Source organism: Felis catus, chromosome D2, assembly GCF_018350175.1.
Source record: "Felis catus isolate Fca126 chromosome D2, F.catus_Fca126_mat1.0, whole genome shotgun sequence".
Classification (NCBI taxonomy): Eukaryota; Metazoa; Chordata; class Mammalia; order Carnivora; family Felidae; genus Felis; species Felis catus.
In genome coordinates this window covers 49,726,839-49,745,310 of record NC_058378.1, presented here as the reverse complement: position 1 = coordinate 49,745,310, position 18,472 = coordinate 49,726,839, and the positions used below count along the sequence as shown (strand labels likewise).

Genomic DNA, 18,472 nt, shown 5'->3' with positions numbered 1-18,472 from the left:
AAGGGGGGAAAGACCTTGGTTTTTTAATGCTACCATGTAATAGTTTTATAGAACCTTTATTTAAACCTTTCATTTCTGCATTTATTGTTCTTAGCCAAAATGAAGATAATATCAACATTATTTTTTTTTTGTTTTATTATTATTATTATTTTCAATTTACATCCACATTTTTTAGCATATAGTGCAATCATGATTTCAGGAGTAGAATCCAGTGATTCATCCCCTACATATAACACCCAGTGCTCGTCCCAACAAGTGTCCTCCCTAATGCCCCTTGCCCATTTAGCTCATCCCCTCACCCAGAATCCCTCCAGCAACCCTCAGTTTGTTCTCTGTATTTAAGAGTCTCTTAGGTTTTGTCCCCCTCCCTGTTTTTATATTATTTTTGCTTCCCTTCCCTTATGTTCATCTGTTTTGTATCTTAAATTCCACATATGCATGAAGTCCTATGATATTTGTCTTTCTGTGACTGACTAATATTTAGCATACATAATACACTCTAGTTCCATCCACATTGTTGCAAATGGCAACATTTCATTCTTTTTGATTGCCGACTGATACTCCATTGTGTGTGTGTGTGTACACACACATACATACATACATACATACATACATATACACACCACATCTTTATCCATTCATCAGTCAGTGCACGTTTACTTTCTCCATACTTTGGCTATAATTAATCAACATTATTTTAAAAGTTGGCATAGGAAATGTATAAAAATACTTTTTTTTTTCAATTTTTTTTTCAACGTTTATTTATTTTTGGGACAGAGAGAGACAGAGCATGAACGGGGGAGGGGCAGAGAGAGAGGGAGACACAGAATCGGAAACAGGCTCCAGGCTCTGAGCCATCAGCCCAGAGCCTGACGCGGGGCTCGAACTCACGGACCGCAAGATCATGACCTGGCTGAAGTCGGACGCTTAACCGACTGCGCCACCCAGGCGCCCCTAAAAATACTTTTTTAATCAGTATTGTCCAGGGTTTTTGGACCACAACCCTCTTATAAATATATTTTATGTGTAGATCTCATACATATACATAATTGTAATAAAAAACTTACTGCTATATGTGGTATACACTGATAGTTCCTGTTCAATTTCAGTGAAAAGTAAACCTTTAGAAGTGACCCTTGTAATGGATCACATCTCACAGTTTCAAATACAATGCTATATAAAGAAGAAAGCTATGAGGTACCATATTAATAAAAGGTAGACATACTTCGACTACATGCTTTTAGTTCTATTAATCAAATTTCATTTCAAAACAGTTTGAGTATACTATATTTAGTTAAATCATGTCTGGTGTTTTTGCAGCATCTTTGCCACAAGCATTTTTCCTGCATAGCTAATTGGCCATAAAGCAACTTCACCATAAAAGATAAAATCATGAAAAATAAAAAAGGGGCATTTATTAAAAAGGACATAGTGAAAAATGAAAAATGAATAACAAAATTTTAAAAACTATTGTAAAATACAAAATATTTGAATATATTTAAAATGTGTGTAGATTTATGGCAGTATTGTGCAAATAACTGATTTTATTTTGTGAATTGTACCTAAACACTTGTCTTCAAAGTCTTTTTTTCATAGTATTACACTTTTTTTTTTTTGCTTGTTGATCCATGTCCGTGTTCAGCATTGCACTTTATTTTTTCATGAAAAATTTTTCCTTCATTAAAGAGAGGCATCAGTTTCCAAATACTAGGATACATATTTGTAACTTAGCTTTGTATTGTATTGTAAAATCCTTCTACACTGTTGTTTGTTTTTGTCATATTGTCAGATGTCCATTGATAGACATTCCAAAGTTCTGTGGGAAGGGTGGTTTCAAAATTCAACCACTGGATAGAATATTATGGGGGCTAAGATTTATATAATATAAAAATGGGAGTACTACGGTCAATGGAGAAATGAAACCAAGCTGTCATCTAGTTGATAAAACCAAGAAACTGTCAGCCAGTTTTTTTTTTAATCTTTGACAGCAAAATTGCCTTATGACCTTATTAGTTATTCAGCAAAAATGCTTGTGGGAAAGATGCTTATAGCAAAACTACCTAGAATGTGTTAAATATGTATAACTTTATTAATAACTTATGTAAGATTGTGGCTCTACATTTTCAGTTTTAGTCTTTTCCCTAATAAGCAGGCTAGTAATAACTTATAAGTAGTTAAAAGAGATACCTCTGAATTTTATCTTTTAAGTAATGATATTCAAGCTAAGAACTATGGTTTTGAGACGTGGTAAAGTCCTAGAACTAATATTAGCTTTGCATCCTTATTTTTTAATTAGATACCTTTCTTAAAATAATTTTTTAATGTTTATTTATTTATTATAGAGAGAGGGAGAGCACAAGCGGGGGAGGCGGAGAGAGGGAGACACAGAATCTGAAGCAGGCTCCAGGCTCCAAGCTGTCTGCGCAGAGCCTGATGCAGGGCTTGAACTCATAAACTATGAGGTCATGACCTGAGCTGAAGTCAGACTTTCAACTGGCTGAGCCACCCAGGCACCCCTAGATACTTTTATTTATACCAAGTTTTTTTCCTGTTTTTTTCTACATCACTTAAAATAAGATTTATAATCAATGAAAGAGATGCCATCATAGTAAAACTTCCTAGTAGTAAATTAAAATTTTCATGATACTTGGTTATCATTTGGTTAACGTAAGTAATAAATGGCTAAGGGTGATTACCATTATTTGTGGTCTACTGGCCATAAGAAGTTTGAATCTATCCTACATTTTTATACAGATATGTTCCACACACATACACACATATACAACAACAACAAACCACAACACACATTGCAACATTTTTCACAGAAGGCATCCAGGCTTTCCCTACTCACTAAGAAAGTGACTAGGGCTGATGTTCCCTGGTGATCTTCCATAGGGTCTGCCGCACCGGTAGAAACCATCTTTATAAAAAGTCTGCTGGAGTATCACATATCCTTCTTGCCAAATACTTTGTTAAAATAAAAGTTCTCTCTGCAGCAGGGACCTCCCCTGCCTCCATTCTCCTAAATTTAACCTTCTCTATTTATAGAATGAAGAATCTTTAGTTTAAATAGAAATACAGACTCACACAACTGGTTGTGTGGTATGAACAGAGCATGCGATTTTGTAAATTTATAAATTGTTTCTGAATTTTTTTCCTCATAGGTAAACATTAAAATGGTCGTTCTGTTTTGTTTTGTGCTTTGAGTTTTTGTTGTTGTTGTTGTTTTTAAAATAGACTCTAAACCTTTCCAGACTTGTAGGAAATCTGTTGCTGTGTAATACAGTGGAAAGAATTATGTGATCTAATGTCCAAATACTCTATGGGAGGACTTTGGATGTAAAAATATTTCTTAATGTGTTTTCCAGATGTCTGTGACCTTTTGGAATTGTCCCTCCCCTCCACCCCTCACTTAATTTTAAGGCTTTAATATTGGTTGAGTTCATCCATTGAAATTTAATAAAACAATGCTTGAACTGAATAAACTGGAAGAAAATATATCTCTCTAGTAAGCCATTACCAACATAACGGAAACAATTTATGGAAACTCAGTTCCCAAATGGTGATATGCTCTAGGTGGGAAATGGGGTATTAATCTAAATATTATGTTAATAAAGTTATAAATTATATAATTTTCAAGTAATTAGAAACGTTAGTGTCTATGTAACAATAACTATGCTAAACATAATTTTAATGTTTCTTTGATTTATTCAGGTTATGGATGTGTAGACATTCTGGTTAAAAGTATTACATATGGCATTTTAGTGTTATATAAGGTATTTTTCTTAATCCTTTCTCCCAGCATTTACTGAATATTCTACATTGTTATTAGCACTTCTTATGGTGTTCTACATATAGTAGTCACATAGCTAAGTTTACCGAAACTACCAACAATTTGATATGTTTAAGGAAACAAAATTCTGATTGATTCTGATCTGTTTCTTTCAGAAAAATCACCACACATATAATGGAATTTTATCTGATTCTGTAGATCGGATTTCTTTATTCTGGATGTCATGGTAACAATACAGGAAGTATGCACTATTTTTCATTTCTGCAAGCAGCCTTCACTGCTGACGGAAGAAAGTTTTTAAGCTATAGCAGAGTTCATTTTGGTACCTTTAATGGAAATCCTGATTTTGTTTTTAATTTGTGATAACCTTTTTCTAAAGGAATGAACAACCAAAGAACTTATCTCATTAGGCAAGTCCACATGAATAAGAATGCCTAGAAGAGGATTGATTCTTCAGACCCGGACCCACTGGCTGCTGTTGGGTCTTGCTTTACTCTGCAGTTTGGTATTATTTTTATACCTTCTGGAATGCGCGCCCCAGACTGATGGAAATGCACCTCTTCCTGGTGTTATTGGGGAAAACTATGGTAAAGAGTATTACCAGGCCCTCCTACAGGAGCAAGAAGAACATTATCAAACCAGGGCTACCAGTCTGAAACGCCAAATTGCCCAACTAAAACAAGAATTACAAGAAATGAGTGAGAAGATGAGATCATTGCAAGAGAGAAAGAATGTAGGGGCTAATGGCATAGGCTATCAAGGCAACAAAGAACAAACACCTAGTGATCTTTTAGAGTTTCTTCATTCCCAAATTGACAAAGCTGAAGTTAGCATAGGAGCCAAATTACCTAGTGAGTATGGAGTCATTCCTTTTGAAAGTTTTACCTTAATGAAAGTATTCCAGTTGGAAATGGGTCTCACTCGCCATCCTGAGGAAAAGCCAGTTAGAAAAGACAAGCGAGATGAATTGGTAGAAGTTATTGAAGCCGGCTTAGAGGTTATTAATAATCCTGATGAAGATGATGAACAGGAAGAGGAGGACAGTCCCCTTGGAGAGAAAATGATATTTAATGAAAATGACTTCATAGAAGGTAATGTGAAAAATGTGCTCATACATAGTTGTTCGTATGACAAAATGCTATTATTCTATGTTGGAAATACAAGTCATTATCTACAGTAGTGGAACATTTAATTTTTTACCTACTTCATTCCACCAAGAATTTGAAGTGACTTTTTTTTTTAAGTTTATTTATTTATTTTTGAGAGACAGGGAGCAAATGGAGGGAGGGGCAGAGAGAGAGGGAGAGAGAATCCCAAGGAGGGATTCTGTCAGTACAGAGCCTGACGTGGGACTCAGTCTCACAAACCCTGAGATCATGACCTAAGCCAAAACCAAGAGTTGAATGCTTAACCAACTGAGCCACCCAGGTGCCCTGAAGTGGCTTTTTAAAAAAAGTTATATCGTGATCATAATAAAAGAATAAGGACCAGGGAAATAGAATATTTCTAAGATTATGTAGAAGAGTACTAGTCAAGTTAAAGGGCTCTTAGGGCTATGTGTGTACATGTATGTATTTGCATTCCTCTCTTATCTGGTCTTGATATTCCTTTTTATATTTTTTTAAATGTATGAACTAAAGTTAATGATTTGAAAACTATTTGGTAAAGAAAAGAAAAAAAACCCTAATTTAGTAGATTGGTAGTTATTCTGTATTTTAGGAGGAAGAGAAGCACATGTCAGAACATCAAGGAGGCATACATAATTTTGAAAAGCATATTTGGCTTTTGGAAAAGTAAAGAAATAACCTGTTTTGCTAATACAGACTGCAGAGAGGGGATGGCATTTATACATACCAAAATGGGGTATGACTCAAAAGTTGAGGAACACTTCCATAAATTTAAGACATTTGCTGATGGATAGAAACAGGAATAATTACAGGTTCCTACCCATTTCCAACTTTATATCTCCTGCTAGATGTTTAATTACAAAGTTAAAAACCATTTTGGATATAAATCTTTCTTAAAAGTTCTCTTGGGGCGCCTGGGTGGCTCAGTCGGTTGAGCATCCGACTTCAGCTCAGGTCATGATCTCACAGTCTGTGAGTTTGAGCCCCGCATCGGGCTCTCTGCTGACATCTCAGAGCCTGGAGCCTGCTTTGGATTCTGTGTCTCCCTCTCTCTCTGCCCCTCCCCTGCTCATGCTCTGTCTCTCTCTGTCTCAAAAATAAAAACATTAAAAAATTAAAAAAAAAAAAAGTTCTCTTTGCTTGATTCTGTGAACAGTATACCGTATGTAGTTTCTTTGACCCTGAATCATCATGGGTAGTACTTGCTATACTACAATATGGTAGCACCTTGAGACCATTGGAGGGCTTGTGCTTTTCTGTGGCATTGCAGCTATCTTTTCATTGTAGTCACTTCTTTTTTTTCTGCTGTCACTTACTGCAATTTTGGATGGGTTGTTTCTCTCAAAACTCTTCTAATTTTTCTGCAAGCTCAGTTTTTGTCTTTTCACCATATTTGTAGTTTATGGCAGAATTGAAAGCTGCTGAGGAAATAATTCACTAAAATGCAAAATGTCTTCACATTTGCCTAAAAGAAAGGAAGCTATGTCAGTTTTATATTCTACAACCTCTGCTTATCTTATAACTCTTTGGAATCTTTCACTGACAGAGTTTTCTCTGTATGGAACATATTTTTTTCCCCACTTTTCCTCCACTCTGTTACTCCTCTTGCCAATAAAGAAAGAAAAGGAAGGAAGGAAAGGAAGGAAAGGAAGGAAAGGAAGGAAAGGAAGGAAAGGAAGGAAGGAAGGAAGGAAGGAAGGAAGGAAGGAAGGAAGGAAGATGGAAGGAAGGAAGATTGAGTAACTCCTATTCCTCTTCCAGACTTTAACTTAGATGTCACTTCACTTAGAAGTCATCTCCAACCTACAAGTCTAAGATATCAGTGCTTCCTGTGTCCTCCTGTTACCTCTACCCATGTCTCCTCTCATAGCACTTATCATAGTAGTTGGCATTGCCCATTTCCTAATTTGTAGTTCCTCTTAGACTGTAAGCCTCAGGAGGGAGTGGAATCGGTCTGTCTTGTTCATTGTTTTATTCCCAGATATTGGCTGACTCACACATCTATAGGTCTTACCTCTCTCTTGAATGTCACACTTAAAAATCAGATTGCCCGATAGACTTCCAGACTTTTCTCCTGGAGGCATCTCACAACACCATGTTTAAATCTGTACTAATTTTTCTTTGACTTCACTCTCTTCAGAGAGAGAGAGAAAGACATTGTGTGTGTGTGTGTGTGTGTGTGTGTGTGTGTGTGTGTGTGTGTGTGTAGAGTAAGGTATATATCACTGTATTGTTTTTACTTATTTTTGTCTTCCTCACTAGACTAACCCTTTATCAAAACCAGGACCACATAGCCCTCTTTGTACTACCAATGAATGACACGAAGGTATTCCATTTATTTTCATTGAACCGAACTGAGCAATAGAAGTTTTGACTCTCAGGTCTAGAATTTAATACTGCTAGAAGTAATTTATTTTTATCATAAGATTACTATGTTGATAGGCTCTACTATTTAAAAAAAGTTATATGTAAAAAGGGGCAGTTGTGACTTGAAGCATATTTATGGATTGAATAATAACAGAGCAGTGAACATTTTTTTTAACCTCTCCTTTTAAAGAAAGAATTGTTTACAACTGTACAATGGGGTAAATATTTTCACAAAATGATTAAAAACCCTGCAGTCTACTGTTGTACTCTTGATCTTTGAGTAAAATCAGTATTCACATTGAATTTGTAAACTTTGACATAGAGACATCTTTATCCCTAACTCTTTCCTTTAGGTTATTATCGCACCGAGAGAGATAAGGGCACACAGTATGAACTCTTTTTTAAGAAAGCAGACCTTATGGAATATAGACATGTGACCCTCTTCCGCCCTTTTGGACCTCTCATGAAAGTGAAGAGCGAGATGATTGACATTACTAGATCAATTATTAATATCATTGTGCCACTTGCTGAAAGAACTGAAGCCTTTGCGCAGTTTATGCAGAACTTCAGGTAACTCTCAGGGTGTCATGATTTGACTAAGCACTTGTAAAAAAATCACATTTCATGCAGATTTACTTAAGTCATCTTCATTGAGTATGATTACTTAGAATTATAGAGTAATTTTGTAGGCTTTGGGAATTTTAATTTTTGCTATTCTCTTTTTTTTAAGCATGTGTAATATAGTGTGTTATTGACAGTTTGAACTTTGAAATAAATTGAGAGTGACAACTATTAGAAACTACATTTGATGACCTTTATAATTGTGTGTGAATTCACTTTAGGGCAAGTTGAATCTTTAAAAATAACTTTATTAAGGTATAAATTACATAAATAAAACCCACATATTTTAAGTAGAAGTTTCATGAGTTTTGACATATCTATACACTCATAATTGCCTTCACAATCACGATATAGGACAATGCTATTTCCCCAGAAGATTCCCTTGAGAACAATTTGAATTTCAAAATTGAAATGAATTTTGGAAATACAAACATTCAACTAAAAATGGGAGACAGTTATTCCATCTTGAGAAGCAGAGAGTTTAATAATTTTTAAAAACTTTTTTGTCATTAAATTTGGATATTTTAAAATGCTAAGTGTTAAAAAAAATTAGTAAGTATGTTATTAGGGTAGCTAGCTGGGGAAAGTTTGCTTTTTTGTTTTAATTTAACCTTTGCCATGTTTTTAATATTCTAATATGCTAGTTTTAATGCTTTATAATCCCATCTTTATTCTCATATTGAAATCATTGGACTTAAAAATTAGTTAATGCTGTTCTGTAGCAAAATATATAGAAATCATGCTTCCAATGAGTTTTACCTGTTTGGAATAGCTCACTTGAGATCTGATTTCCTAAAGCATTTTTTACTGCCCTTCTTGGAATTGCTTTCAGATGCTACATTATTCTTTACAGTAAGTAACATCAGTCATGGCAAATATTTATTCCTTAATGATAGGTATAATTTCTGGAATTAGCCAGTCTGGAGACAAAATAACTCTTGACCAACAACTTGAATATTTATTTGTTTATGAACTGATTAGACTTCTTTCCTTGAATAGCTTGTATTTGCTTCTGAAGGCAATACCAAAGCAAATGTTTCAAAAGGATTTTGAAATATGGCAACTTCTGTGGGCCTCAAAGGGTTATATTCATGTGCATATGTTGTTATGCATTTGCTGTGACTTCTTTAATAATTCAACGATATTGCCGCTTTTATATTTACTTAAAGTTTCTGCAGTTTCATTCTAAATGAGTAATGCCTCATTCATTTTGTTAAAGCTTCATGTGATGGCTTTCTGAATGAGTAGTGCCTTATATATTTTCTTGAATGAACTTTATTTTTCAATTCTGTTAGGGATGTGTGTATTCATCAGGACAAGAGAATTCATCTCACAGTGGTGTATTTTGGTAAAGAAGGACTATCTAAAGTCAAGTCTATCCTAGAATCTGTCACAAGGTTGGTGAGCCATGTCCACATTGAAGTCCTTGATATGTAACATTAGAAGAATGAGAATTTCAGATATTTAATTAGTTAATTTTAAATAGCTGCTATTTAAAAGTTGGCTGGGCACATGAGTGGTGGTGATAATAAGTTCCTCATTTCACCCCTCAATTCACTCACGCAACTCTAAATAATATGTCTTCCCTGCCCTCTTGACAGATAGCCTAGCATGATCTGGGCCCTCTCACTCTGTGGCCCACCTACCTTCTATTTATTTGCCTCCATTTATTACTTCTTCCTTCCCTTGTGTTGGACTCTTCTCCTTTTTCTAAATCTAATCCCTTCACTTTAGTATTATCTCCTGAGCTTTCTCTCACTTGTCACCTTTTCTTTCCTTCCATTTCCCCAAGTTCATTCTTCTTGTCCTGCAAATGATGCTTAGGTCTCCCCTGTCATTAAGACACCACCACCTGACTCTATAATACTCATCAGCTACTAGTAGGTTTCTGTCCTTTCTGGCTAAACCTCATAGAACAATAATTCTCTAATTAGGCAACTCATACAGTACCTGGCACATAGTAGGTACTCAGAGGTTTGAATGAATGAATTTGTAATTCCTTAATACTCCATTATTAATTCTACAGCCCTTCTGCCTTTTCATCTCTAAGTTATGAGCCCAAAGTTAGGACCTAGCTGCCAAATTCAAACTTTTCTGTGTTATCCTCTTTGATCGCTTTTTTATATTTGATGCCTAACCACCCAGTAGTTCCTTCTTGACACTTTCCTCTGATGTTTGTAAAATGTAAATATTTTGTAAATATAAATGTATTACAGTGTAAGGTATTAGGTTGATTGTCTTGTCCGCTGCCAACTCTGTATCCTTTTACTTGCTTCTTTACCTTTCTGCTAGTTGTGGCCATTCCCTAAGAGTCCAGATCTGGCCGGCCATTCCTCTCGAACCGTTCAACTAACATTCATTGAATCCCACCAACTATGTTCCAGGTACACCGCTCGGGAGTCTGACTGGGGTGGTTGGAGTAGGACGGGCACAGAGGAAGGACTTGGAGTCCCTACCCCAAAGGGACTCTCACAGCACATGAATAAAAAACAAACATTGTCTCCTACTTCACACTAGCTATTCTTCTCCCGATGGCCCTCTTTCAGTTTAGACGAAGACCATTCTCATGATCTCCTGGGTTTAATGTCTGAGAGCTGGCATCTTTCACTCATTCTTTACCTCTAATAAGTTCTTGCTTACTACACAGGACCTCTTCTCTGTTCTTTCTTGCTGCTGCCACCACCTAACCCAGGTTTCCCCTCCCTTCATTTCTTCCCTGCTTACCATTTTCAGGTCACCTACTAAGTGCCAAGCACTTCTATTGGTATTACGGAAGTTGTCCCTGCTTTAATCAAGACTCCTCTGTGGCACATGATGGAAACCTATCTTAAACTTAGGGAATACTTAAGGAAACTGGGAATGTTATGAAAGAATTTTGGACAGCTCCCAAACTAAGGGGATTATTACCAAATTTGGGGGAAAAAAACAAAACAGCTTTGATATCTTAGGGACTGGAACCAGAGACTTGAATACCATGAAAATTCTCTTGTTATCTTCTTGTCTGTTTTTCTCTGCATGTTGATTTCATTCTCCTATTGCAGATTGGCTTCTTCCACATGTGAGGTATATGGCTGTTGGCGGCTTTGGGCTCACATCTTCTCAGCTTTGCCATCAGAGAGGAAAGAGCTTTCTCCCAGATCCAGTTGAGAAAAGCCCAGGGAAGGAGTTTTGCCCACTCATGAGGGGTGGGGGTATTGTGATTGGCCCAGCTTGAGTCTGGTCCCCGCCCCTAGGAAGTTACTGTGGTTGGGGTGTTCTATGATTAGTTCCTCTGCTGGGTGCTGGGAGTGTGAGGTGGTAATCAGCAGTTTTCCCAAAAGAAAGGAGAGATTTGTATCCCATGAGGAGGACATTGTGGGCATTCAGAGCATGTGGAGTCCACTCCATACACTATTTGAGCCTTTGCTTCCATCTCTCCATTCTCCATACTGTTACAAGAATTATCTTCCTAAAATGTCCCTTTTTTGAGCCAGCTGTACCCTAGCACAGCACTTCTCCCAACTTTAACATCAGAGCGACCTGGAATGATCTGTCTCAAGAGAGACACAGATGCTCATTGTCACCTCTAGTATCTGATTCAGAGGTCTGGGGTGTAGCCCAGACCCACCCAGGAAAGGTTTCTAATACTTTCCCAGGGAGGCTAATGCTGTGGGTGTGGGGACTTCATTGTGAGAACCACGGCCCTGGCAGAAAAACTCCTCCTTGCCTCAAGGACACTGACCAGGTCCTTTAACTTCTCACAGAAGGCACTCACTCCTCAGTCTGACCCTTTTCTGGTCTTCTCTCATTGTTCCCATTTTAGGATCCCTTTGTTCCAATCTGATTTGTCTGATCCCTGTTCTCTAAAATGCTTTCTACTCTCATCTCTTTACCTTTGAGAATAATTAATTGGAATAACCTCTAAACTCACTACTGAAGTCAGGATTTTAATCAAGGCATAAGTTAAATTCTGCTTCTAACATCATCTCTAACTACTCTCAGACAAAAGCAATCTTTTTTCTCAGAACTGCTGTTCATTCATTCATTCAGCAAATATTTATTGAACCCTACTCTTTGAGGAGGTGCACTGTATCCATAGTAACAAACAAAACAAAGCCCCTGCTCTCATGGAGTTTATATTCCAGTGTGGGAAGACACACGAATAAACATGTCTGGTGGTACTGAGTAAAGCAAAGCCAGGCAGGGCGGTAAATATTGAAGAAAGAGAGGGAAGTCAGAGCAACTTCACATATGGTGTGAGGGGGACTCCTCTGATAAGGAGACGTGTGAGCAAAGATCTGAAAAACTCTAGAGCAAGAGTACTCTTTGCATGTACCATTTACATGGAATGCATTATTTATTACCAAATATTAATGGCCATTTTTCCATGTGTATGTTTCTTATCTGCCCAATAAGTTTTTAACATCCTGAAGGTCAGTGGCCCCTCAACAGTTTTTAAGCTCACACCACCAGCACATTGCCTCAGATATGGGCATTTAGTGAGTATCTGTCTCTGATGATGATCATACATGTGAAGCTGAAGATTTCCTTTCCCTGTATGAACGTAGAACCAAAGTAAAAAAATATCTAGAGCGTAAAACATACTGCGTAAGTTGTGTTGAAAGAAGAGAGTTGTTAAGCTTTAAATGGGACTTATCCTTTGTTGTATATGTTTTCCTCCTAGTGAGTCTAATTTTCACAATTATACTTTGATCCCATTGAATGAAGAATTTAATCGTGGACAAGGACTAAATGTGGGTGCCCAAGCTTGGGACAAGGGAGAGGTCTTGATGTTTTTCTGTGATGTTGATATATATTTCTCAGCCGAATTCCTTAACAGCTGCCGGTTAAATGCTGAGCCAGGTGCGTAAAATGTTGGTAGATGAACTGAGTGTAGAAATTTAGCGCAGTGTCAGCATGTCCCACATTTTGAATCAAGTTAATTATGTTTTCTTAAAGGTATATTAGGCATACTTTAACTAGAATATTAAGTAGAAAAGTGAAAATTTGCCCTTCTGAAGTTCATACCCTTCTTCTCTTGCGGCCAAATTCTGTTGCCAACAATTGAATCCAGATAAGCAAAGGCCTTAAAATTGACAAGGAGGAAGCAGCACTTCTCAGAAAAAGAGCCAAGCAGACAATGTGGAGATGTGTGAGTCAGTAGCACTGTGCCTCAGGCAGGTGGTGCCAACACAAAGACACACGTGCAGGTCCAGATACAGATGGTACTTGGTGTCCTTGCTATGTGTATGGGGATGATTTAGATGATTTACTATTCTTTGCCTGTGTTGTAGATATTTTTTGAAAATGTATGGGCAGATGACATTTTTATAAATCAAATCTTTTTTTTTTTGAGAGAGAGAGAGAGAGAGAAAGCACGCGAACAGGGGAGAGAGGCGGAGAAGAGAGAGAGAGAGAATGAATCTTAAGCAGGCTTCACATGGAGCCCAACACAGGGCTCAATCCATGACCCTGGGATCATGACCTGAGCCAAAATCAAGAGTTGGCCACTCAAACAACTGAGCTACCCAGGCACCCCCAGATGTTTTTTTTTAATGTTTGTTTATTTTTGAAAGATAGAGTGCGAGCGGGGAGGGGCAGAGAGAGAGGGAGACACGGAATTTGAAGCAGGCTCTAGGCTCTGAGCTGTCACCACAGAGCCTGATGTGGGGCTTGAACTCATGAACTATGAGAAGGACTCTTAACCCACTGAGCCACCCAGGCATCCCTGGGCACCCCCAAATCTTATTTTAAATGTGAAAAGGAAGTTTTCTGTACTAAAAAATCTCATAGTAAATTTTTTTTGTAGAACTATTCATATCATGAAAATTATTACTTTCTTATTATTTTCATGAGGGATGATTGTCAGGAACTCTTTGAGAACCTAGTGAATAAATGAGGGTTAGGTTTACTTTTGTGACACCAGTCAACATGAAGTTCACAATGTGGAAGTAGAAGGAAACATGTTTGCTCAACGTGAAAGATATATTTTTATGTCTAGAAATAGATTGGCCTCTGAGAATTGACCTCCCCATTCCTAAGTGAGTTTTAACAAAAGTGAGATGAGCATCTAGTTTGGATCTTGCAATAAAAAGCCTACCACATTGCCACAGGTACTTGATAGTTACTGAGCACTTCATATTATCACAACTGACTGAGGCCAGTCTTTACTGGGGGGAAGATGAGCTAGTCTTTAGCTTCCCTTTAGTGCTATCAATTTGAATACTAATGACAAAGGCTTCTGCAGCAGCTATTAGATCAGGTAATTTTAACTCTTCCCAGCTTTTAGAAATCTTATTCAAATCCATGTACAGTTCTATATTTTAATTCTGTACATATCTGTTCATTGTATAATATTCTTTGGATTTACTGTTTCTATGATTTGTTTTGAAGGATGGCTTTAACAGAAGTTTCTAAGTTCTTGGTGATTGTCAAAGGTTAACCTACATCTATCCCTACTAATTAGATGAAATGATGAGTAATAAATAGCTTACCTAATGAATAGCTGAGAGAACACCTTTGTGTATCTTCCTAAAATCAAAGAGAATAAATGTGTAGAACACCCTTTAGTCTATTTTTTAGTCTATTTTAGCTTATAATTTCATAGCCTGGCCTACTGATGTGTCATCATTATTTCGTCAAATCTAGCATGATGTTTGGTAGCCTGAAAATTGATAAAATACAATATTGATAAAGTCATATGACTGAAGAAAGACTTTAATAAAATGTTGATAATGCAGTACTGATGAGTCTTTTCATTTTATGACTTCTTTGTGTGATGTAATCATATAATTTAATTTATAGGTAAGAAGGTGTTTTACCCTGTGGTGTTCAGTCTTTACAACCCTGCCATTGTTTATGCCAGTCAGGATGTACCACCGCCTGTGGAGCAGCAGCTGGTAAGATTCACTGTCAGGAAAAGCCACAAAGATCTTGCTAGATTCCTTTATATTTGTTTCACAAGTAGAAAAGAAAGTTTCCATAAAAAACTGTAGTTATTATAAACATATTTTCATTGTCTCTTTTACACCCCCCACGATAAGATGGTTTCACATTTATTGTTTTAGAATTAAGTACCATTCTAGAGGGGGAAAGAAAAATTTAGGACACAGAGAAAGCAATGTTCTAGAATATGAAAATTTTAGTCATTTCTGCCAACATATTTTCAGTAATAATAAATTTTAGGGACGCCTGGATGGTTCAGCCTGCTTCAGTTTCTGTGTCTCCCTCTCTCTCTGCCCCTCCCCAACTCATGCTCTCTCTCTCTCTCTCTCTCCCCCTTTCTCTCTCTCTCTCTCAAAAATATTAAAAATTTTTTAATAAAAGAAAAATAAATAAAAATAAATTTTAATTTTAAAAACCTTATTAACTAAGGGCGCCTGGGTTCCTCAGTTGGTTAAGCATCCAACTTCAGCTCATGGTTCAGTTCATGGTTTGTGGGTTTGAGTTCCGCATTGGGCTCTGTGCTGACAGCTCAGAGCCTGGAGCCTGCTTTGGATTCTGTGTCTCCCTCTCTCTCTCTGCTCCTCCCCTGCTGGCACTCTGTCTCTCAGAAATAAGTAAACAGTAAAAAAACAATTTTTTTTTTAATTAAAAGAAACCTTATTAACTAGAAATTAAAACTAAATAAGAAGGAATAATATTCTGTGGGCAATTACGTAGAAAGTCATGGTGTGGAAATGCCACATATTAGAACTTCTAGTTCTTGATAGAGTTAATATTTTTTTTTTTTAAATAAACTTCTATGTTGGAATAATTTAGATTTACAGAAAGGCTTGAAAGGTAATATAGAGCCTTCCTATACTTCGCCCGGTTTCCCTAAGGTTAATATCTATATAAGTGATGATCAAAATTAGAACTTAACATTGGTAAGTACTGCTAACTACACTATAGATTAGGATTCCATTACTTCTTCTACTAACATCCTTTTTCTGTTCTAGGTTCCAGACCAGGATACTATATTGCACTTAGCCTAATCTCTTATTGTTAATATTAAATAAAAATGGAAACAAACTAAGAAGTCAATTAAGATGTTAAAAAATGAAAAATAACTCTGAAGAAAGAAAGATAAAGGCAGAAATTAATGAACCAAAAATAATAGTTTCACTAATCTATAGGACTTTATGTGCAAAAAAAATTTTTTTCTTTTTTTTTTTTAAGTTTTATTTATTTTTGAGAGAGACAGAATGTGAGCAGGGGAGGAACAGAGAGAGGGAGACACAGAATCCGAAGCAGGCTCCAGACTCCAGGCTGTCAGCACAGAGCCCAGTGCGGGGTTTGAACCCACAAACTGTGAGATCATGACTTGAGCCAAAGTCGGACGCTTAACCAACTGAGCCACCCAAGCGCCCCATGCTAAAAAAAATATTTTAATCAACGTGGACAGATTTGGGGTAAACAGAAAAACACATCATTGGAAATTAGAATAAGAAAACATTGAGAGAAATCGTTTTTATATGGTAAGTTTAAAAAAAATCTAGATAAAAGATTTGAGCATTTATAAACTATTAACATGAGCAAAGTTTTTGTTAGTGCTTTATGAATAAAAAAGATGGAAGCTCTGAAAAGACTAAGAACCACTTAAAAAATTAGAACAGTTATCAAAAAATTATCCTGCAGGTGCATAGGTATAATGTTTTACTGGTGAGTTTTTCCAAAAAAGAACAGTTAGTACCATATGATCTACTTAATAAATTTTATGAAGCCAACATTCTCTTCAGAGGAACACCTGGCAAGGCGTTTATATACACATACCCTGTACCTTATCTGTAGGCTAGTGTTACTGAGGAATATAGAAACAGATGGGATCAAAATGACAAATGAAGCACCCACATTTGCCTTATCTGACACCCTAAATTCTTCGTAAAAGTGAATTACTAAAAACAAAAAGGTGTATTAGCACTGCAAAATGAGAGAAGTGCCACTCACTGGTAGATCCATATTTTGAGAAATTTCTGTAAGATGGCAGTAGTTGGCATAGGATCAGTAGTGGAGAGAAGAATCTGGAACGTGTTCAGGAGAACACAAGATGGGGCTGCTTTGCATCCTCTGAGCTCATAGAAGGCAGAGAGTAGTGAAGTATGTATTCTCTGGCCATGTGCTCAGCAACAGGCATCCTAGGCATTGGACTGTAGCCTGCAGCAGGGTATGTAGTTCTGGAGCAAGAGAGGCAGAGCAGGGTTTGGGGAATATTGAGTTGCAGGGTGGATAGGGAGCCCCAGGCTCTGAAGATGAGCTACTCTTGGCACATTTGCCCCTCTTCCACTATTACTGGAGATAAGCCCCTCTACTCACAGCTAACAGCCAAAGGTTTTTGAACAGTGATTTTTGAAACAAAAATCAGTAGCGGTTAACCAGGAAAACAGAAAAGTTAACACATGAGAATATGAATACAGAATGAAAACAACTTTAAGATAAATATGTGTTTAGGAAGAGAAAACTTTAAATTCATAAAACCAGATTTGGTGCTAAAAAGGTCAGAATTGGGAAATCACGAAAATCTAAAACTCAGTAAATGGGCTGAATAGTGGAATGGTCACAGTTGAAACAAATTTGTAAACTAGAAGACAAGCCATCTGGGCACACAAAGACCAAGAGAGATGATGTGAGAGAAAAACTGAGACATGAGGGATCAGTCAAGAAGCTCCCAAAATTGTTGATTGAATAGGAGTTCCAGAAGGGAGAAAAAAGAGAAAACAGAGGAGGAAATAGAAGAAAACTTCAAAGAGCCAAGGAAAGACAAGTCTTCTGGCATTTGAGAACAATGAAGGGACAATCCTGATAGCTTTTAGAGACACCAAAAATAGCAAACCCCAGCTTGTCTACAAAGGAGTAAAAATCAGATTGGCATTCACCTTCATTTTGATAATATTGGTGCTAGAAGACAATCAAACAATACCTTGAACATTCTGAGAGAAACAACTTTAATTCTGGAATTCATATTTGATCTGTTTGAGAGCAAAATAGACATTGTTGAACATTCAGGGACTCGGTTTACTTCTTACAGACCTCTTCAGCAGAATGAGAAATGAGCCTCTATGAAAGAAAATCTGAGAATGTAACAGTAGTCAACAACAACAAAACCCCAGTAAAACTTTTGTTTAAACAGTTGTTGATGAAACACATAATAAAAAAGAAATGAATAACAATTGGGGATTTAGAAGTCAAACGGTACATGCTTACAAGTATTACCTAGCTCTGTCCCCTAAGAAGACCTAGAAGCAGTGATACCCCAAGAGTAACAAGCATGCCAAGCTTCCAGATCTTAGTGCTGGGACAGGAAATTAAGGAGCCTGAAGGTCCAGAAAGTAAGGAAGTACTCAAACAACAAAAGGGTGAGGTGAGGGTCTGTCAAAGGGACACAGGAACCTGGAAGAACTCTCAATGACAAAGCTGGAACAATTTGAGCACAAGATAAATAACATAGTCCTGGATTGCAACCCCAAGCATAAAATAAATATCCTTGAGCCCATACTGGTATAAATAAATAGTGGAGGTGCGCCTAGGTGGCTCAGTTGGTTAAGCGTCCGACTTCGGCTCAGGTCATGATCTCGCGGTTTGTGGGTTCGAGCCCTGCATCGGGCTC

The 18,472-nt window shown here is 37.0% G+C and overlaps 1 protein-coding gene across 14 annotated transcripts in view; it reads left to right on the top strand.

Annotated features, from left to right (window-relative positions):
• The window catches only part of CSGALNACT2 (chondroitin sulfate N-acetylgalactosaminyltransferase 2), a 46,127-nt gene that overhangs the window by 13,652 nt on the left and 14,003 nt on the right, over positions 1-18,472 (top strand). For 3 of the 14 annotated variants that reach the window (XM_003994194.6, XM_019814158.3, XM_019814157.3), the window contains exons 2-6: positions 3,949-4,884; positions 7,641-7,857; positions 9,204-9,305; positions 12,572-12,750; positions 14,692-14,786. In XM_003994194.6, the coding sequence (XP_003994243.1) occupies positions 4,224-4,884; positions 7,641-7,857; positions 9,204-9,305; positions 12,572-12,750; positions 14,692-14,786 (1,254 nt within the window). In that variant the 5' untranslated portion in view covers positions 3,949-4,223. Of the gene's footprint in view, positions 1-3,948; positions 4,885-7,640; positions 7,858-9,203; positions 9,306-10,200; positions 10,293-10,949; positions 12,751-14,691; positions 14,787-18,472 lie in introns of those variants that run through there. The other 11 variants (XM_019814155.3, XM_019814159.3, XM_019814160.3 and 8 more) reach the window with 9 other exon arrangements.